We start from the raw sequence: 26,004 nt of genomic DNA on the forward strand, positions 1-26,004 counted from the left end.
ATAGCTGTCAGTCACTGATAGGGCCGCCTCCTTGACTTCACAGCCCAGAATGAACATGAATTTAAAGGTATAAATTACAAGTTTCACTGAATCTCTCTTCCCATAAAACTATATATTAACCTACTCAGCGTATCCTGCTTCATAACATACTGCCTGCATGCAGAGGCATTTTCATGGTGACAGGTTCATTGAAAGTCCTGAATTTGGTTGCATTTTCCATGCTGACCCATTCATTTCTATGTGGTCCCTGTGGCTTGAAAAACACACAGGACATGCTGCATTTTTTTCATGCAGAGTGATCCTGGGGGAGAAAAAGCTGCCCATGTCCATAAAGCCATTGATTGGCAGTTTTCAATACAGACACTGCTGTTTCAAATAATTAAACGGTTTCTGTCATAAAAAAAACTCTGTATCGAGCTGGCTGACATGAGCGATGTGCTAATGTCAGCTGAACATAACAGTATTACTTACACCTCCCTGCGTGCCGCCGTTATTACTAAATAATTACTTTTATAATATGTAAATGAGCCTCTAGGAGCAGGGGGGCGTTGCTCCTGCTCCTAGAAGCGCCGTTCTCTCACCACTTGACACGCCCTGGTAAACCTGATTGACATCCTTAGTCTCCTCCAGCCCCGAAAATCCTGTGCCTGCGCCGTCCCGTTTAATGTTCGGCGCAGTAAGGAAGCCGGTGAGCGTCCTTCACTCACTGCGCCTGTGCTGAATACTAAATGGGACGGCGCAGGTGCGGGATTTGCAGGGCTGGAGGAGACCAAGGATGTCAATCAAGTTTACCAGGCCGTGTCCAACGCCCCCCCTGCTCCTAGAGGCTCATTTACATATTATAGAAGTAATTATTTAGCAATAACGGTGGCACGCAGAAAGGTTGTAAGTAATACGGTTATGTTCAGCTGACAATAGCACATCTCTAATGTCAGCCAGCTTGATACCGATTTTTTTTTTTGATGATGGAAACCCTTTAAGGGCCTATGCACCCAAGAAAGATTCATGGGCGGGGGCCATCATTATTTGAAACGGCAGCGTCTGCATTGAAAAATGCCAATCAATGGCTTTATGGACATGGGCAGCTTTTTCTCCCCCAGGATCACTCTGCATGAAAAAGGATGAGCTGCACTACTGCCATGGACAGATCTGGTAGAGCGTCTTGGGGAGGCGGTTGGAAGGTAGAACTCCCTCTTCTAGTACTATTACTTTATGCTTTTAGTGTAGTAAATTCATTAAAGGGGTTTTCTCACGTCAGACGTTGGTGGCATATCGCTAGGAAGCAAAGATTAGACATTTTAAATGATTCATCAAGGCACTGGTGCATGAAAAAGCACTAAGGATTTCATAATCTTTTTATAGGAAAATCTTATGACCTGGCATACTAGTGCCCACATTACACACACATTTTATTCTCCTTATATAAGACACTAAATTACGAAGCTTGTGCTTTAAGCTGGAACCCAAAGGCCTTTACTACGGAGATGGCGGCTTTGCAAAATCACCAGTTATTGTCGTCTTAGAGATTAGTTTTCACCTGTTGAATAAAATGTGAAAAATTTTACATTGATGTAGACATAATGGGTTTTTATTGTTAATGTGCTGTTTAGGCTCATGCATATCCCTTAATATGAGCTGTCCGAGAGGTCCTTTATGAAACCTTCCCTTCTGTTTCATAAAGCGTCTTCATTTTTTATTTTTTTTCCTTTTCAGACTTCATATGTATGAAGGAGACTATCTCTGGACACATGGGGAAACTGATGAAGTCCTGGTGAATTCTGGCTTCTAAATGTCACAAAATAGGGCTTTGCAACTTTTTTTTTTTTGCTGATTTGCGCCATGTTTTGCTGCATTCTGCATTTTTACACCACGCACTCCTGGTTTGACAAGTTGTGTAGGTAGCCTGACAAGCTAATTTACCGTAAGCCAAATTTGTCAACTGCAACTTTTTAAAAAAGTGTCCGGAATTCTTTCTAAAGGGAGATTATACAAAATGGTAACACATCCGATTCAGAAGTGTTAGACTGAAAGATGCACCAAATTTTGTCACACTGTGACCTTTTATAAATTAGATAACGGAATCCTGCAAAAAAAAAATACCCTCCTGATAAATCCCTTTCATTCAGACTGACTGTATAGCTCTGAACTCATAAGCCTTAGGCCTCTAGCACTGGAACGTGTGCTGCGGACAGCAAATTGCGGTCCGCAATGCACGAGCACAGACTGGGCCAGCCGCATGCGGATCGCGACGCCATTCACTTGAATGGGGTACGTGATCAGTCCGTTCTGCAAAAGGATAGGACAAGTTCTATCTTTTTGCGGAACGGAACCCCACAAAAGTACTCCGTAGTGCTTCCGTTCCGCACCCCATCTCCGGATGCAGACCCATTCAAGTAAATATGGCCATGGGGGACACACTGTCGTGTGCAAGAGGCCTTAAAGGAGTTTTCTGGTTTGCATAAACATTCTTAAAAATAATTTACAAAGGTAGCTGTCATTTTGTAATGCATTTCTTTCATCATTGGGGTGCATAAGATTTTCTTGCAGAAAGTTCATCAACCTAACTGGGGTTTGCATAAATTCTTGTGCTTGCTACCCCAGCCAAATGAAGGTAACTGATTTTTGTAATGGAAGAGTGCACCCTTATTGCTCCTATAGTCCTGTCTGGGCTGTACAATAAAACGTTGCTGGGCAGAGGCTTCCGCCCGACAGTGTGTTCAGTTACGTCACAGGCTCTGATGGGCGGGCTTTAGCGCTGCCCTAGCTGTTTTACTGGCTAGGGCAGTGCTAAATTCCACCCATTACTGCAGGTGATGTCACTGGGCTTCCTGGCAGCCCCACGGAGAGCCCCGGTACGTCACCGGATCTCCAGAAAAATGCCTTTGCCCTGCGTGATTTAGTGCAGGGCAAAGGAGAGCAGGAGGGCTGCCGGGGTGAAAATTGAGGTATGTCCAGGTTCAGCCCCTTTAAGTCTCCATGCACAGGGCTCTGCCATGTAACAAAAGCCCCTACAGCAAAGCTTCATCTTTTGATTTACATTTGTACATCTTTTGAAAAACTTGACTACTTGTTTCCAGACACTGTGCCCAAAGGTTGTGTGTGGTGTTGCAATTCTATCCCATTCCTCTCTCGAGCTGAGTTGCGATACCAGGCACAACACAGGAACGGGTCATATGTTTCTAATACAGAATAGAGACCCATAGCTGCACCAAGGGCACTTACCCTAAATGAATTAATAATCCTCCATTTTCTGCATTACATCCATTGACTCGTTAATGACTGTGGGAAAGAACAAATCTGCATTAGATAATAGTGATTATCCGCTGTGAACGGAAACCATTGAAAATCGTTTCAAATGGCCAATTCCTATATAAACTATTGAAAAGTCCCAACCTGAGGTAACTTCCAGATTTTACCAAGCTACACCTCCTAGTACTGTGGCAGCCAACCTATGGCTGGTGCGCAGGGTCAACTGCTATGAGCGCTTCAATCAATACAGATGGAAGCACTAATTGCTGGAGCGCAGTGGAGCCGGTGGTCCTTTCATTAACTGCAGCAGATCATCCTATGCTCCTTCAGGCCCAGCCCAGCAATGACGTCATGACCTCAGCTGGCGCTCCTCAGGAGCACGATGTAGTGTCTCCCATCACACTGCTTTTTATCAGGAGCCGGGAATCAGCTGTGCGCTTCTTATCCTACACAACAGCACAATGTCTGGCAGTTTCATGCTGCTGTTGTGGAGCGCTGACATCTGAGCATCGGAGGAACCAGGTGAGTATTTACAGTTTGTTTTTGTTTGTTTTTATATCCTCTGTAGGGCACATAATCTGGCATAATTACTGTAAAGGGGCACATCTGGACATAGCTACTGTGAAGGGGGCACAATGTGGATATTACTACTGTGTGCTGTCACAGGGCTCTGCCATGTAACAAAAGCCCCTACAGCAAAGCAAGAATTACTATGTGGAGGCATTAAATGGACTGGGTGTGTATAATTATGTTTTGGGTGGAGTTATAGAGTTGGCCTAGTCTGAAAAAAAAAATTGGCGCATATGCTGTCCCTCTTTGTGTTTTTCTGAAGTTAGGAGGTATGTGGCCCCCCCACATTCCAGCAATGATAGGGTATGTGGGGAGGCCACTGGTGGAGTCATTATACTGTGTGAGCCCCCCCCCCCCCCACACACACACACACACACAATTTATTATTCTGGTTAAATTGCTGTGTTAGCACAGTGGGTTTTGCTGTGTTAGCACAGTGGGTTTTGGGTTGCAGTTTAGGCACTTGGTCTCTAAAAGGTTTACCATCCTAGTATGTAGACCAGGGATCAGCAACCTTCGGTACTCCAGCTGCTGTGAAACTACAGCTCCCAGCATGCAGACTTACTGAGCTGCTCTTGTAACTCCCATATAAGGCCTCATGCACGCGACAGTTTATTTTCACGGTCCGCAAAAACGGGGTCCGTAGGTCCGTGATCCGTGACCGTGTTTTCGTCCGTGGGTCTTCCTTGATTTTTGGAGGATCCACGGACATGAAAAAAAAGTCGTTTTGGTGTCCGCCTGGCCGTGCGGAGCCAAACGGATCCGTCCTGAATTACAATGCAAGTCAATGGGGACGGATCCGTTTGATGTTGACACAATATGGTGCCATTTCAAACGGATCCGTCCCCATTGACTTTCAATGTAAAGTCTGGAGTTCTTTTATACCATCGGATTGGAGTTTTCTCCAATCCGATGGTATATTTTAACTTGAAGCGTCCCCATCACCATGGGAACGCCTCTATGTTAGAATATACTGTCGGATATGAGCTACTTCGTGAAACTCATATCCGACAGTATATTCTAACACAGAGGCGTTCCCATGGTGATGGGGACGCTTCTAGTTAGAATACACTACAAACTTTGTACAAGACTGCCCCCTGCTGCCTGGCAGCACCCGATCTCTTACAGGGGGCCGTGATCAGCACAATTAACTCCTCAGGTGCCGCACCTGAAGGGGTTAATTGTACTATCATATCCCCCTGTAAGAGATCAGGGCTGCCAGGCAGCAGGGGGCAGACCCCCCCCCCCCCTCCCCAGTTTGAATATCGTTGGTGGCACAGTGTGCACCCCCCATCGGGCCCCCCTTCCTCCCTCTAGTGTAATAAATCGTTGGTGGCACAGTGTGCGCCCCCCATCGGGCCCCCCTTCCTCCCTCTACTGTAATAAATTGTTGGTGGCACAGTGTGCGCCCCCCATCGGGCCCCCCCCTTCCTCCCTCTATTGTTATAAATCGTTGGTGGCACAGTGTGCGCCCCCCATCGGCCCCCCTCCCTCTATAGCAGTAACAACATTGGTGGCCAGTGTGCGGCCTCCCATCTCCCCCCCCCCCCCCCCCGATCATTGGTGGCAGCGGAGTTCCGATCGGAGTCCCAGTTTAATCGCTGGGGCTCCGATCGGTAACCATGGCAACCAGGACGCTACTGCAGTCCTGGTTGCCATGGTTACTTAGCAATAGTACAATAGTAGAAGACTCATAGTTACCTGCTTGTTGCTGCGATGTCTGTGTCCGGCCAGGAGCTCCACCTACTGGTAAGTGAAAGGTCTGTGCGGTGCATTGCTAAAGAACTGTCACTTACCAGTAGGAGGAGCTCCCGGCCGGTCACAGACATCGCAGCAGCAAGCAGGTAAGTATGAATCTTCTACTGTTGTACTATTGCTAAGTAACCATGGCAACCAGGGCTGCAGTAGCTTCCTGGTTGCCATGGTTACCGATCGGAGCCCCAGCGATTTAAACTGGGACTCCGATCGGAACTCTGCTGCCACCAATGATGGGGGGGGGGGAATGGGAGGCCGCACACTGCCACCAATGTTGTTACTGCTATAGAGGGAGGGGGGGCCGATGGGGGGCGCACACTGTGTCACCAACGATTTATAACAATAGAGGGAGGAAGGGGGGGCCCGATGGGGGGCGCACACTGTGCCACCAACGATTTATAACAATAGAGGGAGGAAGGGGGGCCCGATGGGGGGCGCACACTGTGCCACCAACGATATTCAAACTGGGGAGGGGGGGGGGGGGTCTGCCCCCTGCTGCCTGGCAGCCCTGATCTCTTACAGGGGGATATGATAGTACAATTAACCCATTCAGGTGCCGCACCTGAAGGGGTTAATTGTGCTATCATATCCCCCTGTAAGAGATCGGGTGCTGCCAGGCAGCAGGGGGCAGTCTTGTACAAAGTTTGTAGTGTATTCTAACTAGAAGCGTCCCCATCACCATGGGAACGCTTCTGTGTTAGAATATACTGTCGGATATGAGTTTTCACTAAGTGAAAACTTAGATCTGAAAAAGCTTTTATGCAGACGGATCTTCGGATCCGTCTGTATGAAAGCAACCTACGGCCACGGATCACGGACACGGATGCCAATCTTGTGTGCATCCGTGTTCTTTCACGGACCCATTGATTTGAATGGGTCTGTGAACTGTTGTCCGTCAGAAAAATAGGACAGGTCATATTTTTTTGACGGAGAGGATACACGGATCACGGCCTCGGCTGCAAAACTGTGCATTTTCCGATTTTTCCACGAACCCCTTGAAAGTCAATGGGTCCGCTGAAAAAAAAACGGAAAACGGCACAACGGCCACGGATGCACACAACGGTCGTGTGCATGAGGCCTAAGAGAGGGGAGGATTCTGGGAGTTGTAGTTTCACAACAGCTGGAGTGCCTTTCCTGATGTAGACAGCTGGTGGGCCTCTGACTTCCTTCTATGCCTGTCTTCTACATGTGCTTTCTTCAGGAATGACAAGGGTACAGTATTGTCTCTTTAGACAACTTGAGGCTGGTTTCACATGCCAAAATGGAGACTGTAAGTGCAATTGATATATAAGCCATACTTACCGCTGCAGTCAATTTTAACCCGAGCCCGGGTCCCTTCGACTTCAGTTCCATTTCTGTAGACACACCAGCAGTATCCTGTACTACGCCAGCACTGCATGGGTGTGAAGTCGCCGTTACTATCGCATTGAGGCACATAGGCACCAGGCAAGGAATGTCTTTTGGCTGTCAGTTGGCACGGGGTCATCACTGGGGCACCTTAGACATAAAGATGACTTATAGTTTGCAGGGAAGACATAAATCAATGATGTTATCAGTATAAAATCCAAGTAGTGCCTAAAATTTTTATTCTGTTCCCAAAACATGGTACATTTTGGTGACTCTTTAAAGGGAGTATGTCACTTCCAAAATGATTTTCAAAGTAAGCATACCGCCACGTAGGGTACATGCCCTGAAACGCCCATACTATTGTGAAAATCCAGTCCTATAAGCCTGAGTAACGCTTTTTATTTTTATGCAAATATTCTTTGATTAATACTCCCCAGGACTAGTAGTAGTGGCTAGGGGAAGCCCTGCCAATAGTGCACATAGTTTAAAATAAAAGGTTTTCTCATGGTTTGTTTTAGCGCTCCTACCCTACATGGCAGTATATTTATTTGGATACATGGTCGTACTATTGACTCTAAAATATGTATCTATGTGTCTCTATATAAGATTGTGGATTGTTTCTGCTTGGGAAGGGGGGGGGGGGGGGTCCCAAACCTATGGACGGGGGTTGGGCTGATTGGACAACCTCTGTAAGCCATTTTCATAAAATATTATAACTATCCTTTATTATACACTAGACTTCACATAAGACCTATACAGACAAGATACAAGAGGAGGAGACAGTCCTGCCAAGGTAAGTCTACAGTGTCCTTCCAAAAACATACCGATATGGTAACCTGGCCTCCTTTGAATTGTAAGGTGGACAACTTAAAGGGAACCTGTCACCGGGATTTTGTGTATAGAGCTGAGGACATGGGTTGCTAGATGGCCACTAGCACATCCGCAATACCCAGTCCCCATAGCTCTGTGTGCTTTTATTTAAAACGATTTTATACATATGCAAATTAACCTGAGATGAGTCCTGTCCCTGACTTATCTCACATACAGGACTCATCTCAGGTTAATTTGCATATGTATCAAATCGGTTTTTTTACACTATAAAAGCACACAGAGCTATGGGGACTGGGTATTGTGGATGTGCTAGTGGCCATCTATCAACCCATGTCCTCAGCTCTATACACAAAATCCAGGTGACAGGTTTCCTTTAAGCTCTGTTTACATCTGCATTGTGGCTTTTTGTTTATAATGGAAGTCTCAATACCCTGCCGGAACTATCACAAGATGGAAATCGGTGATGCCCAACTGACCCCTTTGACTTAGGCCTCATGCACACGACCGTTTTTTTTTAAGGTCCGCAAAAACGGGGTCCGTAGGTCCGTGATCCGTGACCGTTTTTTCGTCCGTGGGTCTTCCTTGTTTTTTGGAGGATCCACGGACATGAAAAATGAAAAAAAATCTAAGTCAAGTTTGCCATTGAAATGATAGGAAAAAACGGACACGGATCACGGACACGGATGACAATCTTGTGTGCATCCGTGATTTTCACGGACCCATTGACTTGAATGGGTCCGTGAACCGTTGGCCGTGAAAAAAATAGGACAGGTCATATTTTTTTCACGGACAGGAAAAACGGATCACGGATGCGGCTGCCAAACGGTGCAGTTTGCGATTTTTCCACGGACCCATTGAAAGTCAATGGGTCCGCAAAATAAACGGCACAACGGCCACGGATGCACACAACGGTCGTGTGCATGAGGCCTTATAATGAGGCACCATTGGGCACCATCATATTGCCTGAAAAAATAGCACCACATTGAACATGATGACAGCCACATCAGAGGCTCTGATGGCCACTGACACAATGTGAACTAAGCCTTAAATTCTCCCATAGGGGAAGGGATTGGTATGAGTAGATCTACTTCAGTACCTCACTTAAAAATATGACCTCGCTATTTACGATGTCACTACTAATATATTGCAGTTGGGTTTTTAGGTAAGATATGACCATGGCTCATCATTAGTGTTGATCGAGCACCAAAGTGCTCGGATGCTCTGGCAGAACACATCGGGGTGCTCTACTGAAGCACAATGGGAGACCCAAACATTAAACCAGGCACCCCCTGCTCTGAAGAGGAGAGGGTGTCTGATTTACAAAAAAAAGTTAGAAATTGATGGAAACACCCCAAAATGGTTTGGAAACTGCATGGGGAGGACGTCTGGATGCATCTTGGACTCCTATTACCTATGACAGTCAGGTCCATAAATATTGGGACATTGACACAATGCTAACATTTTTGGCTCTATACACCACCACAATGGATTTGAAATGAAACAAACAAGATGTGCTTTAACTGCAGACTGTCGGCTTTAATTTGAGGGTATTTACATCCAAATCAGGTGAACGGTGTAGGAATTACAACAGTTTGCATATGTGCCTTCCACTTGTTAAGAGACCAAAAGTAATCGGACAAGTGGCTTCTCAGCTGTTCCATGGCTAGGTGTCTGTTAATCCCTCATTATCCCAATTATAATGAGCAGATAATAGGTCCAGAGTTAATTTGAAGTGTGCTATTTCCTTTTAGAATCTGTTGCTGTCAACTCTCAAGATGAGATCCAAAGAGCTGTCACTATTGGTGAAGCAAGCCATCATTAGGCTGGAAAAAAAAAACATTAGAGAGATGGCAAAAACATTAGGCGTGGCCAAAACAACTGTTTGGAACATTCTTAAAAAGAAGGAATGCATCTGTGAGCTCAGCAACACTAAAAGACCTGTAAGACCACAGAAAACAACTCTGGTGGATAAACGAAGAATTATTTCCCTGGTGAAGTAAACACCCTTCACAACAGTTGGCCAGATCAAGAACACTCTCCAGGAGGTAGGTGTATGTGTGTCAAAGTCAACAATCAAGAGAAGACTTCACCAGAGTGAATACAGAGGGTTCACCACAAGATGTAAACCATTGGTGAGCCTCAAAAACAGGAAGGCCAGATTAGAGTTTGCCAAAAGACATCTAAAAAAGCCTTCATACTTCTGGAACAACATCCTATGGACAGATGAGACCGATATCAACTTGTACCAGAGTGATGGGAAGAGAAGAGTATGGAGAAAGAAAGGAACTGCTCATGATCCTAAGCATACCACCTCATCAGTGAAGCATGGTGGTGGTAGTGTCATGGCGTGGGCATATATGGCTGCCAATGGAACTGGTTCTCTTGTATTTATTGATGATGTGACTGCTGACAAAAGCAGCAGGATGAATTCTGAAATGTTTCGGGCAATATTATCTGCTCAAATTCAGCCAAATGCTTCAGAACTCATTGGACGGCGCTTAACAGTGCAGATGGACAATGACCCAAAGCATACTGCAAAAGCAACCAAAGAGTTTTTTAAGGGAAAGAAGTGGAATGTTATGCATTGGCCAAGTCAATCACCTGACCTGAATCCGATTGAGCACGCATTTCACTTGCTGAAGACAGTTGCAGTAGAGGCCTGACAGAGCATCACCAGGGATGAAACCCAGCATCTGGTGATGTCTATTTGTTACAGACTTCAGGCTGTAATTGACTGCAAAGGATTTGCAACCAAGTATTAAAAAGTGAAAGTTTGAATTATAATTATTCTGTCCCGTTACTTTTAGGTCCCTTAACAAGTGGGAGGCACATATGCAAACTGTTAATTCCTACACCGTTCACCTGATTTTGATGTAAATACCCTCAAATTAAAGCTGACAGTGTGCAGTAAAAGCATGTCTTGTTCGTTTCATTTCAAATCCATTGTGGTGGTGTATAGATCCCCAAAAATTTATAATTGCGTCGATGTCCCAATATTTATGGACCTGACTGTACAATAGACAACCACACAAAGGCTATATGCCAAAAGCCGGATATGTGCAAGCCAACAATCTATCCATGAGACAGATACAGTCAGCACACCTTACAATGGCAGTCTTGTGCACTATGAGACATTCAAAACCAGATCTCATCGGACTGAGAGCCAGTAAGCCTCAAAGTTACTTCATAACTCTTGGATGGCTTGGGTGGACCTGCCCACCTAGATCATTATCATTAGGGTGACAAAGTTTGCCGATTGTCCTAACATAATATTCAATAACCTTTCTATACAGTTTTGTCATGTAAATACAAAACTTTTGTCATAAGTAATGGGAGTCCAAGATGCATCCAGACATCCTTCCCATGCCTTTTTCAAACCATTTTAGGTGGTGTTTCCATCAATTTCTAACCTTTTTCTGTGAACTAGAAACATTCTCTTCTTCAGATCAGGGGGTGCCTGGTTTAATGCTCGGGTCTCCCATTGATTTTCATTGTCTTCAATTGTGCTCGAGCATACACAGTATTTGTCTGAACACTGTGATGTGCCGAGCATAGCGATGCTCAAGCCGAACTGCTGTTTGGCCCAGCATGCTCATTCAGCACTACTCATCATATTCTGCTTCACTACAAAGGTTTCTACAATAGACATAGGAGGGAACATATATTCACCACTTGGGATTTCATCGATAAAACTGGGCATTGAGTCGGTTGTGTAACTGGTAGAGGCATAAACCAAGTTTCCACGTTCTTCAAACTCAGCAGGTAGGTTTCTCTCCTGCGGTACACTGGATCCTAAAGAAGAAATTGTGAATACTTTGAAATACATGAGACAGAAGCAGCGTGTAGTCCTCATGTTATAATGTATTAGTGGACATTCTGCCACCATGAATATGACATTTTTATCTGCCTTCTGAGAAGAGGACTCCTGGTTTATGCATCTATCAGTGTAGCCAACATCTAAACCAATGTAAAAATAAAATAAAAATTACCACCTAAATGTTGGGAACATATTTTTATCACTGTGTGAAATATCTCTGAACAAATTCATGAACAGCCTAAGCAAAGTGGTGGCAATGTATAATCGGGGCTCATGCATATGGCTGTATTACTGCTCCGTACAAGCCAAGCATACAGATCGATCAATCCTTACTGCACCTCTGTAATCCTCTGGTTTCATGTAGATGCATACAGCAGTCCAGAAGGAGGAGAAAATTGTGTTCCATTGGATGCCAGGTTACGGAGCTACTCTCAGAAGCACGGTTTCCATGAGAGAGTGCCTACAGAATATGGTGCTGTATGGAGACTACACTGGGAGTGGCTAGGGCAAAACTGTATGAGCTCCATAGGGTATGTTCCCACAGCTCTGCTGCATGCAGTACTATCAGTAAGGGTACTTTCACACTTAGTTCAAAGTTTTCCGTTATTGAGTTCTGTCCTAGGGGCTCAATACCGGAAAAAAACTGATCAGTTTTATCATAATACATTCTGAATGGAGAGTAATCTGTTCAGGATGTCTTCAGTTCAGACTTTTTACGGTATTTGGACGGAGAAAAAAACGCAGCATGCTGCATTTTTCTCTCCGGCCAAAAATCCTGAACACTTTTCCATAGGAATGTATTAGTGCCGGTTCCAGCATTAACATTGACGGATCCGGTCATGCGCAGACCTTTTTAAAATGTAAAAAAATAACAACATACCGGAAACTGTATTGCAATGCACTTTTTAGACTGATCCGCATTCGGATCAGTCTACAATTTGTTTTAGTTTGCAAACAGATTGCTGCATCCGGCAGGCAGTTCCGGTGACAGAACTGCCTGCCGGAATCCAGCAACGCAAGTGTGATTGTACCCTAACATACATACCACATTATAACACCTATTTTAGAAGCTGTTGGTACCTGTGGAAATATCTGCATTTGGTTCTGGAGTTGTCTCTGGAGCTTTGGAGCTCTGTACCAAGTAGAACAGATACCACTGCTGCATCCAACTGTCAAAGAGCTGAAAGACAAAGATACATAATTATTCTTGTGTCTGCCTGACTTTATGTGCGTTTTTAAATGAGCGGACAAGCCTCATTCATGAATATTGAGTTAATACAATCCTTGGAAGGTACTGGTTCTTTTTGCTGAAATCCAGCTAGTATTGTAGCAATGCTCCCTGGGGAAAAAAAAAAAAAAAGTATACCTCGCCTCCCCTCCAGAAGAAAGAAAACTCTCTCTTGGCTTATTATGGACCACTGGAAAAAAAATTGAACAGATTTTCAGGCTATGGCACTAACCAAACATGCTGCAGTGGTCTGAGAGTGCCTGTTTATTGGGTAAGCTAGCAGTCATGTCTATTGCCATTTTATGACCAACGGCTTGACCCAACAGGTCTAGTCCAAGCCCAAACAGACAGGCTTTCTTTTTGCCAGTTTGGCCTGCTTTAATCTTGAAAAAAATAAAAAAAAAGCATCTGTAATGTTAAAGGGGTTCTACATTATGAAATTTCATAGTGATCAGCTGTAGTTTGTGGTGAAACCTGGTTGTAAGAGTTAATTTGCCTGCCGTGCCACCACAGGGAAAATGCAGATGAGAACGTTATCCATAGTGAGAAACGCTGTTTGCAGCTTTCCACTTTGGCCAAGAGATAAGGATCCTAAACAAAGGACCCCATTCTGTCACCTCAGAATTCCATATGAATATGCGGAAATCGAAATACTTGAATATAACTTTTATATAAATACCTTTCATTAGTTAGACTGGCTCATTTTGTCTAGGGAGCAATCAAAATGGCCGCTGCCCTAACAGTACACACACAACCTGTCCTAGTCACACAGGAGCACAAGTTACTTCACAGCACTGAGCTGCCTCATCCTCCTCATTGTTCTACTTGTCAAGGATTATGATCCTGAACAGAGTAATAAGATCTTCAGATGAATCTTTGTAGGAATAGAGCCATGAAGAGCAGAGAGGACGGACAGGACAGACTGTGGTAATGTATTGCTGTGGTAATGGAGATTGCATACAAGTGCTGCTCATTAGCCACACACCACCCTCCTCTCTGTACTTAATGTCTCCTCATTAACTCCATTCCCACAGAGATTTAGCTGAAGATCACATTAAACTGTATTCAGGATCATAATCTCTGGCAAGCAGCTCTTTACCTCAGTGTTGTGTAGTAACTTGTACTCCTGTGTAATTAGGACAGGTTTTGTGTGTACTGTTAGGACAGCGGCCATTGCCACTTTAAGCATCCGATTTAGTCCTTATTAATTTGACAATCTAATGGTGTGTGTACAGTTTGAACTCACCATCCATTCCTGATAGCTCAAAGTCTTTCTCAACTTTTTGAGGTTTTCTAGGATGGTTCCATTGAAAGATGGATAGTTTCTCAGAGGGTTTCCCATCTACAATCAACAAAAAGACATGTAAGACATAGTGTGAGAATTAAAAACAGCTAGTTTGTCATGACATAGTCACACTTTGACCATACCAAGCAGTTGACATCCAGTTCTACCCCTTAAAAAAAATATCCTCTAATGTTCCTTAAGTTGTTATCTTATAAGTTCTTCAGTCAACAGCTCTTAGTGTTCATTTTTTGAAAAGCTGACCAATATGCCCATCATTATTACTCCTAAAAGTGGTTCCAAGGCATACCAAGACTTCTGTGTAGGAAATCATCCTTGTTATGTGGGAGCTTAATAGGCTTTTCAGAAGCCTTGTCAATGTGGAGTATCCCCCATGTGAGCCGTAATTGGTTCTAATCTAATTTATGACATTTCGTATAGGTTCTCTTCTAATTTATAAAATTCAAAGCCACCATTATGTAACTCAACTTCAGGTAGATGATCCAAATTCTAATCCGGTTTATAGCTGCCTTCACTGCCTAGTGAAGTCAGTTCCCACAGTAGCCACCACTCACCAGGAGAATGTATTGTACTGCATCTTCAACGTGGTTGCTGGCCATTGCCTTGTTCTCCAGTTTCTGTAGATAAATATCCAAAATTATTCTAACATATACACAATAAGAAGTATTCTGATGTTCCTGAGCCCAATTGCAAAACCTGTATCTAAATCTTTCCCTTATCATGTTCAGTTTATAATCCATCACCAGTGCCCTCTTTGTAAGTCACTCCATTTTATATATATATATATATATATAATTTTTTTTTTTTTAAGCTAGCTGGCTCTAAGGGCTCATTCACACGTGCGTTCTTTTCTTCCGGCATAGAGTTCCGTCGTCGGGGCTCTATGCCGGAAGAATCCTGATCAGTTTTATCCTAATGCATTCTGAATGGAGAGAAATCCGTTCAGGATGTCTTCAGTTCCGGACCGGAACGTTTTTTGGCCGGAGAAAATACCGCAGCATGCTGCGCTTTTTGCTCCGGCCAAAAATCCTGAAGACTTGCCGCAAGGCCGGATCCGGAATTAATGCCCATTGAAAGGCATTGATCCGGATCCGGCCTTAAGCTAAACGTCGTTTCGGCGCATTGCCAGATCCGACGTTTAGCTTTTTCTGAATGGTTACCATGGCTACCAGGACGCTAAAGTCCTGGCAGCCATGGTAAAGTGTAGTGGGGAGCGGGGGAGCAGTATACTTACCGTCCGTGCGGCTCCCGGGGCGCTCCAGAGTGACGTCAGGGCGCCCCACGCGCATGGATGACGTGATCGCATGGCACGTCATCCATGCGCATGGGGCGCTCTGATGTCATTCTGGAGCGCCCCGGGAGCCGCACGGACTGTAAGTATACCGCTCCCCCACTCCCCGCTTCTACAATGGCAACCAGGACTTTAATAGCGTCCTGGCTGCCATAGTAACACTGAACGCATTTTTTCAAATGCTTTCAGCTCACTTGCGTTTTTCCGGATCCGACGTGTAATTCCGGCAAGTGGAGTACACGCCGGATCCGGACAACACAAGTGTGAAAGAGGCCTAAGAAGACATGCAGCTGTGCCATTTTCAGATTTTGAGAACATGTTTACGTTTCATCTACTAGCAAGTTATTAGACAGCCTAGCAAGATTTAACAGTTTCTACTTTAGTGGAAATTCTTTATAAGCTCTGTATTTTTCTTCTTCTCATAATTACCTGTTGGGTTCCATCATCATCCCTAACTGCCAGAGGAATGTTGAAAGTTGACATTCTCAGCTTTGGTCGATTTTGGGAAGGAGCTGTAAAAAGATATATGGTAGACATAGAGTTATAAGAAAAGGCTTATGGTGAAGAGATGCAACGCACTCTAAACACCTGCTTAAGGACACCACTAAAAGCAACTTTGGAACCCACAGATTATTGTTATAAAACATACTATATGTAATAAACATAAGTAAAATAATTGTCTGCCTGCAGCCAAAACTAGAGGGAGTCTACTGTATACTGTCTATAAATTGAACTTATAAATCGGAGTCATTTGACACTTTGGCTAACTCTAGTGGTGGCTGGAGATTTCATTTTAACTTTATGCAGGTGATTTTGGGGTTCTATATCGGGGAAAAAATGATCTCTGACCACCATAAAGAAGTTATACAAATCAACAAAAAATTTCAACCTATTTTAATTAAGAAAGTGAAATGTTTGTCAGGGGTGGACACTTACTTCAAAGCTAGTTTTTGTATTTGACCACGATATGTGGCCCGATACTACAGCAAGAGCCAACCATATCAGCCCAGCCTCCCCTATCGGAGGGAGCAATATTCTGCAATCTTGTTGTTTTGATTATAATTTAAAGGGTCACTAACTTAAAAAAAAAAAACTCTTGATATGTCAGAGAAAAATGTAAGTTTAGATCGGTGGGAGTCTGAGCACTGAGACCTCTATCAATCCATAGAACGAGGGTAGAAAAGTGCTGCATAAGATGGGCTCCATAGAAGTCCTCAGAAGCGAGGAGAGAGATGCGCGCACTTCTCTCCCCTCATTCTAATTCTTACGTTTAAACCCCTACTGATCTTTCTGGTTTTCTAAGGTTAGTGACCCTTTACAGGCATAGTTTCATTTTCTTAGTATTATGTAGAATATATTAGAAAATTGTAGAACTAACAATGCCACAATATATTATTATAGGGATTGTTCCTAATAGCTGAAAAGGAATCCCTACAAGGTTTGCTACAGTGATTACTACTTACGTGATCCAGGAAGCTTGTCTATCATTTCTTTCAGCTTCATATCCCTTGTCGTGGTGTCCAACTCATTGATCTTGCCCTGCTGCTGTGTGATGAAGTAGACGGACACTGCTTGTCCAGCTATGAGAAGTGCAACAAAGATGGAGAGCGCAGGCACAACGTTTCTTTTGTTACATGTTATAGTACTGGAGAGAAAAGGAATTGAGAAGAATTGTAAGGTCACGCACAGAGGAATAACAACAGCACTTTATTGTGACAGCTTTAGTTAACCCTAAGATATAGACTGATGCTCCGCATCATAACTGCTGGTGCTCAGAAACCTCCTCCGCTTCGAAGAAACCATCTAGTATGAAACAGTAAAAACAATACAGGGAGAAGGGGGATGCAGCTGCGGTCTATCTGCCTCAGTCAACTAGTATTAGTGGGATAGAGGAGCTTTTGGGGGTTATCTTATTGATCAGGTTACACAGTTCAGCTTCTACATCTCATTATAGGAACAGTCTACTCGCTCAGTGGACACGACAGGAAAAAAGGAACAATTACAGAAATCCTGTGGGGGTTCAGTCAGCACAACCCTGTATGCAGATGCACATTGCTATGGCGAAATACAGATACAAACGCAAAAACCCAAATGCAATCGCACTCTGCAACCAGCACTCTGCCCTGCCTCTATGCTGGATGTTGAATGAGGCATTAGTGTACATTTTGGCCAAAGCGTAATAAGCCACTCACCACGTCAAGGTCGCCTCCATGAGTGGTCCCTAACACTAGTTCCTACCTGTTATGGGCCATGACAGCCACACAAAGTCCAGGGAGCGCAGGTACAGCATGCACGCCAGGCACACTCTGCTTTTAACCCCGTCCGGTGCCATTACAGCTTTCATCAGATCCAGGGATGCAAGTACCAACATGCATGCTGAGCCCACTATATACTTCTCCTGGAGCCAAATGGCTACTGGTAGGTGCTATATAAGCAGACTCAGTTTTATACTGACTTTAAAACCAGCCTCCAGGGCAGACTAACTGTGTTAGGGACCACTCATGGAGGCGACCTTGACGTGGTGAGTGGCTTATTACGCTTTGGCCAAAATGTACACTAATGCCTCATTTAACATCCAGCATAGAGGCAGGGCAGAGTGCTGGTTGCAGAGTGCGATTGCATTTGGGTTTTTGAATTACAGAAATCCGTGAACAAAAAGGACAAAAGCTGCATAAAGGAGCAGCCTTTTTTTGTTAATAATTGGCACTTTTAAAAATGTTAAATTGCAGTTTCAGCTAACACCACCAGGTGTCACTGTACAAAAATCTTCATCCTGAGATACTGCACTTTGTATAGTTGAGAATTTTCCAGTAATTATATTACTATTCCTTTGTATTTATATTATGCATATTTATGTAGAAAAGACTAATGTTGTAATGGTCCTTAGTCTGACTACACACTTCCCAAGTGTCCCTCTTTTGACTCAAGTCCCTCTTTGCTCCTTAAATGTTCCTTTTTTATCTGAGGTATAGATTTTCATTATTACATGTACAAAATTGATCCAGAAAGTGTTTGTCTGGTCCCTCTCTGTATATTAGAGGTCGCCTTGTATATTATTTCATTATTTGATGCAATTAGTATTTTAGAAATGTCTATATTCAGAAAAATGTGTGCGCTATTGTGTAAAAGAAAACAATTTAAGTATATAAATATGCAAGAAAAATGGATATTTCACACAATGAACCCAAAGTGTCCCTCCATAAAGTTGGTAGGTAGGTGACCATAAATTTGCTACTGATCGGCAGCAATTACAAAACCACTGTATACTGGAAATGTCAACAAGGAAAATCTGCCTAGCGGTGGCCTGCTACAATCATACGATAGCAGTAAAACTGACAGATTGGCTCCAGATGCGTTCAGGGAAACTCGCACCATTTTGCAAGCAAGTTCAGTCAGTTTTGTCTGCGATTGCGTTCAGTTTTTTCTGCGTGGGTGCAATGCGTTTATAAAAATGCGTGATAAAAAAACTGAAGGTTTACAAACAACATCTCTTAGCAACCATCAGTAAAAAATGCATTGCATCCGGACTTGCTTGCGGCTGCAATGCGTTTTTCACTGAAGCCCCATTCACTTCTCTGGGGCCAGGTCTGCATAAAAAACGCAGTGTATAGAACATGCTGCGTTTTTCACACAACGCTGAACTGATGCGTGAAAAAAAAAATTGAAATGAATGGGTCAGGTTCACATCACGCATTGCACCCGTGCAGGAAAACTCACTCATGTGAAAGGGGCATTAGACATTGAGTTTTTGTGTGTATTAGGAATGAGGGGTGGTTCAAGGGGTTATAATGCTCATTAAAGAAGCACTCCCGCAAAAAAGTTTTATTCTTTGACCTGTTAGAAAGGTACCTGATGTGAAGTAAATTTTCTTACCAGAGACTGTATTTTGTGAGTGATCCCCTCCCTTCTGATCATGTGACCAGCACCCTGACTTGGTTTTCATAGCGGTAAGCAAGTAGTTAAGATGACCTTGTTGCCCATAGCAAGCAATCAGTGTGCAGCTTTCATCTTTCCGGGATAGGGTAAACAATGAAAGCTGAACACTGACTGGTTGGTATGGGCACCAAGGCTAGGTGTTTTATTAATTTTGCCTGGAAAAAAATAATAATAATGCGGTCCTATAACAATAATTTTTTTGTCATAAGTGGTATAATAGCAAGGATACAATGCTCAAGTTAAGCTACTTTCACACTAGCATTTTAGTTTTCCGGTATGGAGATTCGTCATGGGGGCTCAATACTGGAAAAAAACGCTTCCGTTTTGTCCCCATTCATTGTCAATGGGGACAAAACTAAACTGAACAGAACGGAGTGCTCCAAAATGCATCCTGTTCCGTTTAGTTGCGTTCCCATACCGGAGAGCAAACCGCAACATGTTGTAGTTTGCTTTCCGTCCTGGGGTGCGGAGCATGACCCCCCAATGCAAGTCAATGGGGACGGATCCGTTTTCTCTGACACAATCTGCCGCAATAGAAAACTGATCCGTCCTCCATTTGACTTTCAATGGAGTTCATGATGGATCCATCTTGGCTATGTTACAGATAATAGAACCGGATCCGTTCATAACGGATGCAGATGGTTGTATTATCAGTAACGGAAGCGTTTTTGCTAAACCCTGCCGGATCGAGCAAAAACTCTAGGCTAAACTCTTCAATTTACACTAAGCTACATGACTAGCATACTAGCTGAACTGCACAATAGTGCTCTTCACTGTAAAATATAGTCACAATAAATGAATTTATAAATGTATAGCATTTTCTTTGAATATCATATACAAGCTGTTTACTGCCTGGTTATTATGTAGTATGTTATATTATTGTACTCCTGCAACACAGCAGCTAAGAAGAAACATCTACCCAGCAACTGCTGATGTCACTCCTACTAACCAATCAGGAGGATGGTTCCTTTTATTATTCACACTTTTTCATATACAAAGTATTATGCAAAACATATTTGCCCCTGGGTGTGTTGGGGGTTTGGACACCCCATCTCGTATCCTGAGTTCCTATCACATAGGCTTTTGGGGACCCCCCATTTTGAAGCATTCAGGTCAAGTTCAGTATCACTGCTGTGATTGACACCCGATTGTTAGCCTTGAAACTGTTTTAAAATGGGATATTTATCGCAATGCCAAAGCACTGAGGAATTACTGTATAAGCAATTCTCTCTACACCCAGAGAAAGTGTACGCCTTTTACAGGGACTAAAATCGAATTTCTGACAGGAAGTCCTGATAAAATGCTGCCCTCCATGTTCACAAAACCTCCAGAAATATTTACATGTGAGATTTGCATTATTTGTATTATCTCTTCTAATACATTGCAGATTTTTTTGCTTTATGGCTTTTTTACAATTTGAAAAAGAAGAAAAAACTTCAGTCTATGAGAAGCCACGCCGAGTAAGACAATACGCATTTTACCTCCTATCCTCCCAGGTCTATGAACAACGGTGAACAAGTTTCAAGATGCCTCTGCCTAGCAACTGGTGACATTACACAATCCTAAGCATTTGATTGGTTAGTCAATATTTTCACATGCCAGTTATGCTAATAAGATCCTGTGATCATGTAACATCATCTATATGATTATAATGTCCAGATAATACACAGCAACATGTACTGGACACAGTATATATATATATATATATATATATATATATATAAATCACTGCCTCTGTTCACAAAGTTCAGCCGTGTTTCTGATCTGGAGCAAATTCACGGCATTCAATTGCCCCTACTTCTTATTCCTTGTAACAGTATAGAACAGCAAGGCAAGACAATTAGAGCTGGAGATGTTGCTGGCTTCCACTGTATCATGTTTTATATCTGGCGTCATTGCCTTTGACGCTTATGAAATTACAAACCTTGAAATTGGAAGTTTGTTCTTGGAATAGTATCTAAAAACACCCAGATAACATATATAGATGATACGGGTGCCAAAATACACCAGTTTGGACAGCACACGCTGTAGCTGATGCAGTTTATTGAAGCTCTGGTACTGTTACGTTTCAGACAAAGCCCTTTATCAAGCCAAAGACTATGTGCAGAGAGGAGAACCTTGACTTGAGTCCAGCAAGCCTAAGTCTATAGAAACATAGAAAGTGTTGGCAGATAAGAACCATTTGGCCCATCTAGTCTGCCCAATATACTGAATACTATGGATAGCCCCTGGCCCTATCTTATATGAAGGATGGCCATACTGATGACAGTTTCTATCAGTCCCATAGACATGGAGTAGAGCGGCTGCCGCTCATGTTGAAGTTCTTCTCTCTGCGGTAGTGCAGTGAGGAGGAATGGGGGGCTCAGGACCTCATTCTAGTGATCTGTGGGGATCCTAGCAGTGGAGCATCCGGCTATCAGACATCACTTATGTCTACTGTGGAAAAACACCTTAAGTACTGATCTTGGAATGGAGATATTAAAATATTGCCCAAGTAATAATAAACTAACAAGTTGATTCAGATTTTTAAAAAAGGTCTGCTTTTTTTCCCCTACAAACATCGTGCCACCCCCATCTATGGGTTGCATGTGGTCATGCAACTGATCCTAATTTAAAGGGGTTCTGCACTTTGTTTAAACTGATGATCTCTCCTCTGGATAGATCATCAGCTTCTGATTGGCGGGGGTCCGACACCCGGGACCCCCGTTGATCAGCTGTTTGAGAAGGCAGCAGCGCTCCAGCAGCGCCGCGGCCTTCTCACTGTTTACCGCTGGCCCAGTGACGTCATGACTAGTATCACTGGCCTGGGCGGGGCTAAGCTCTGTTCACTTGAATGGAGCTTAGCCCCGCCCAAGCTAGTTGATAGTAGTCGTGGCGTCACTGGGCCAGCGGTAAACAGTGAGAAGGCCGCGGCGCTGCTGGAGCGCCGCTGCCTTTTCAAACAGCTGATCGGCGGGGGTCCCGGGTGTCGGGCCCCCGCCAATCAGAAGCTGATGATCTATCCAGAGGAGAGATCATCAGTTTAAACAAAGTGCAGAACCCCTTTAAGTAAATGCGACAGAGTTGCAGTACCAGGCATAGCCCATATACAAGGGGGCAGATGCTGATATTCTGTTAATGGGCAGTTCACAGAGCTTGTACTGATGAACATTTATATTGAAACACTGCGTCATGACTGAGTGCTGATGTAATTTTGTTCATTGTTCTGGCCATGATACCACCTTTGTGAACACTCAATTTACAAAAGCCAGTGGAGCAGATAGTTATTGCCCTCTTGGCCTTGTGATGAAGTTAACAGAGGGTAAGGGGTATGGGTATGACGGTATGACCAGCATGGTCATGGTTACGACACGGCTGTACTGCTGTCGAGAACCGTGTGACCGTAAGGGGCGCAGTGGCCTCTAATTAAACTAATGAAGACCACACTGTTTAGTCAGTCTGCATTGGTAATGGTCATGTGGCACCTTCAATACTGCATGGCCGTTAACAATACAGACCAACTAAATAGTGTTGTCTTCATTAATTTAATTGGAGCATACTGCGCCTGTACAGTACTTGACTGCATTGTGACCGTAACACAACCGCGCTGTGTAGTCGTACCCTAAAGTAGAGGGGCTGCATGAAGCTCGCATGCCCATCTAGGTTCTAATAAGAGCAATTACCGAAAAGATGCTGTTATACTCTCAATGGGAATTGATATCAATCCATAAAAGACAGCTCTTGGACCTAACTTAGTACTAAAGCTGCTCCCCAGTACTCACCCCACATGTACAGTCATCACTATGCTGTAACAAGGACAAGACCGGAGACTGGTTTCCTGAAATCATCTTGGGTAGTTGTCAAGCTCCTATACCTTTGCCAATGTTAACCTGTAAGTCTGACTGCCACCCTATTGTTACAATACCCCTGTAACTATTTATATATAAACCCTCTCCAGCTCACCATGCCAACTATATATATATACCGTATATATAAAATATACCAAAAAATATAACAGAATTTCTCTGCAGTGAGCCCTTGACTGTGCTACAGTCAGTATACAGCTCCAGGCTTCTTGTGAGAGTGCCAAATACCAAGATAGCAGGCAATGGACTTGCAAGTCACTATGGGGTCCCTAGAAAACTTTGGAATGGAGCCTGAATCCACTCTGACTAACTTTAGCAGCAAGTGAGAACATGGCTCCATAAGGTTATCATTATATTGGGCTCCTCTCAATCTCTTGCATGATTCCATGCTTTCCTTGGTCTCCTAGCCATCTGCAAGCAATTTTTCACTGGCTTCATCCAAGTGCCCCGCTAATTCCCTTCACCTCTGAATGGAGATGGACCTCTTTGTCTTATGGGGTCTATAAAAGCCATGTCCTGAACTCACTGCTGAAGGTGATCATGATGGAGTGCAGTCCACTCCAAGTTTTGCTTTGCTGCCCAAAGCAGCGGGATTTTCAGGGTTTTGGGCAAAGCTAGGCTTTAATATTTATGAAAAAAAGGAAATTTAAAATAGGAATTCCGTAACTGTTATGATTGGGAATGTGGGACGTCATGGTTTCTGCAGACAGTGCACAACACATGCTTACAGTACATACACCTGCACAACAGTGACGTGTCTATGAAAAGTACTTTATCAGGACTTATGGATCTCATTATCTATCTATCGATCTCATATCTATCTGTTTGCGGTATCTGTCTCATACCTATCTATCTCATATCTATCAATCAATCTATCAATGTCTGCAATATGTGTCTCATATCTATACATCCATATATGTCATATATACATATAAAATGCAGCTTTATACCGTGTTTCTGTACTGCCAACTGTAATCGAATTCTCTGCTGGCATCTCCTCCTGCACCAGGTTCTGGGTCTCCTCGGCCATCTTCTGATTCTGGTCTGCTCCTCTCTGCGGTCCTGTTGTCTGTGATGCACTTAGGTGGTTGGTTGCACTGATTAATATGTAGGAACTGAAAGTAAATATCTGACAACACACAAGTATTGGAAATACCCGCAGCATAAGAGTTTTTTTCTTGGTTGGAGTTGAAATCTAGATTTCTTATTGGCTACTAGACTGCATCACTTGTTGTCAGGCAGACATGCTATCATTCTGTGAAACTTTCCTATTATGTGAGACGATGTACTGTAATAGCATAATATGAGGATAATCTCCTGCTCTAAACTTATATAAGTGCAGTATATAAAGAGGGCTGTTAATGTCAGTCCAATATACAGCTTTTATTTCCATACACACAAATGCATTGGGAACACTACACATTCTATTCCAAATCAAAACATGATTTGAAATAGAATGTTATACTGTTAAAAAAAAATAATAGCAGTGTTTGTATTCTTCTTTACATACTCAAATATTCACTATATAAACTGAAAAATGCTTGAACATTTTGCTTTCCTTTGAATCACTTAACCACTGTTTCTGAGAACTGTTGTACACTCACCTAAAGAATTATTAGGAACACCTGTTCTATTTCTCATTAATGCGATTATCTAGTCAACCAATCACATGGCAGTTGCTTCAATGCATTTAGGGTTGTGGTCCTGGTCAAGACAATCTCCTGAATTCCAAACTGAATGTCAGAATGGGAAAGAAAGGTGATTTAAGCAATTTTGAGCGTGGCATGGTTGTTGGTGCCAGACAGGGCCGGTCTGAGTATTTCACAATCTGCTCAGTTACTGGGATTTTCACGCACAACCATTTCTAGGGTTTACAAAAAATGGTGTGAAAAGGGAAAAACATCCAGTATGCAGCAGTCCTGTGGGCGAACATGCCTTGTTGATGCTAGAGGTCAGAGGAGAATGGGCCGACTGATTCAAGCTGATAGAAGAGCAACGTTGACTGAAATAACCACTCGTTACAACCGAGGTATGCAGCAAAGCATTTGTGAAGCCACAACACGCACAACCTTGAGGCGGATGGGCTACAACAGCAGAAGACCCCACCGGGTACCACTCATCTCCACTACAAATAGTAAAAAGAGGCTACAATTTGCACGAGCTCACCAAAATTGGACTGTTGAAGACTGGAAAAATGTTGCCTGGTCTGATGAGTCTCGATTACTGTTGAGACATTCAAATGGTAGAGTCCGAATTTGGCGTAAACAGAATGAGAACATGTATCCATCATGCCTTGTTACCACTGTGCAGGCTGGTGGTGGTGGTGTAATCGTGTGGGAGATGTTTTCTGGGCACACTTTAGGCCCCTTAGTGCAAATTGGCCATCGTTTAAATGCCACGGGCTACCTGAGCATTGTTTCTGACTATGTCCATCCCTTCATGACCTCCATGTACCCATCCTCTGATGGCTACTTCCAGCAGGATAATGTACCATGTCACAAAGCTCGAATCATCTCAAATTGGTTTCTTGAACATGACAATGAGTTCACTGTACTAAAATGGCCCCCACAGTCACCAGATCTCTACCCAATAGAGCATCTTTGGGATGTGGTGGAACGGGAGCTTCGTGCCCTGGATGTGCATCCCTCAAATCTCCATCAACTGCAAGATGCTATCCTATCAATATGAACCAACATTTCTAAAGAATGCTATCGGCACCTTGTTGAATCAATGCCACGTGGCATTAAGGCAGTTCTGAAGGCAAAAGGGGGTCCAACACCGTATTGGTATGGTGTTCCTAATAATTCTTTAGTTGAGTGTATATCTGTGTTG

General features: G+C 43.5%; 1 protein-coding gene across 3 annotated transcripts; it reads right to left on the reverse strand.

Moving 5' to 3' along the window:
• Window positions 1–1,337: 1,337 nt before the first annotated feature.
• On the reverse strand, window positions 1,338–24,284 carry CD74 (CD74 molecule). 3 transcript variants are annotated; one of them, XM_044281133.1, is made up of 10 exons: window positions 24,123–24,283; window positions 16,855–17,036; window positions 15,821–15,903; window positions 14,655–14,717; window positions 14,044–14,139; window positions 12,650–12,749; window positions 11,422–11,544; window positions 6,877–7,071; window positions 3,223–3,279; window positions 1,338–1,537 (listed from the first exon to the last, which is right to left on the reverse strand). In XM_044281133.1, the coding sequence occupies exons 1-9, from the start codon at window positions 24,200–24,202 to the stop codon at window positions 3,233–3,235; spliced, it is 969 nt and encodes a 322-aa protein (XP_044137068.1). In that variant the 5' UTR covers window positions 24,203–24,283; the 3' UTR covers window positions 1,338–1,537; window positions 3,223–3,232. The 3 variants fall into 3 exon arrangements, with proteins under 3 accessions (XP_044137068.1, XP_044137069.1, XP_044137070.1); XM_044281134.1 differs by lacking the exon at window positions 3,223–3,279 and having other exon boundaries at window positions 24,123–24,284; XM_044281135.1 differs by lacking the exon at window positions 11,422–11,544 and having other exon boundaries at window positions 24,123–24,281.
• Window positions 24,285–26,004: the final 1,720 nt, after the last annotated feature.

Source organism: Bufo gargarizans, chromosome 2 (assembly GCF_014858855.1).
Source record: "Bufo gargarizans isolate SCDJY-AF-19 chromosome 2, ASM1485885v1, whole genome shotgun sequence".
Taxonomy (NCBI): domain Eukaryota; kingdom Metazoa; phylum Chordata; class Amphibia; order Anura; family Bufonidae; genus Bufo; species Bufo gargarizans.

Coding starts and splice junctions, on each gene's coding strand:
- CD74 (XM_044281133.1), bottom strand. CDS start 24,202: ATGGCCGAGGAGACCCAGAACCTGGTGCAGGAGGAGATGCCAGCAGAG. Junction 14,140..14,654: donor CAGTACAATACATTCTCCTG/GTGAGTGGTGGC, acceptor TGTTGATTGTAG/ATGGGAAACCCTCTGAGAAA. Junction 7,072..11,421: donor TATCGATGAAATCCCAAGTG/GTGAATATATGT, acceptor TTTATGTCTAAG/GTGCCCCAGTGATGACCCCG.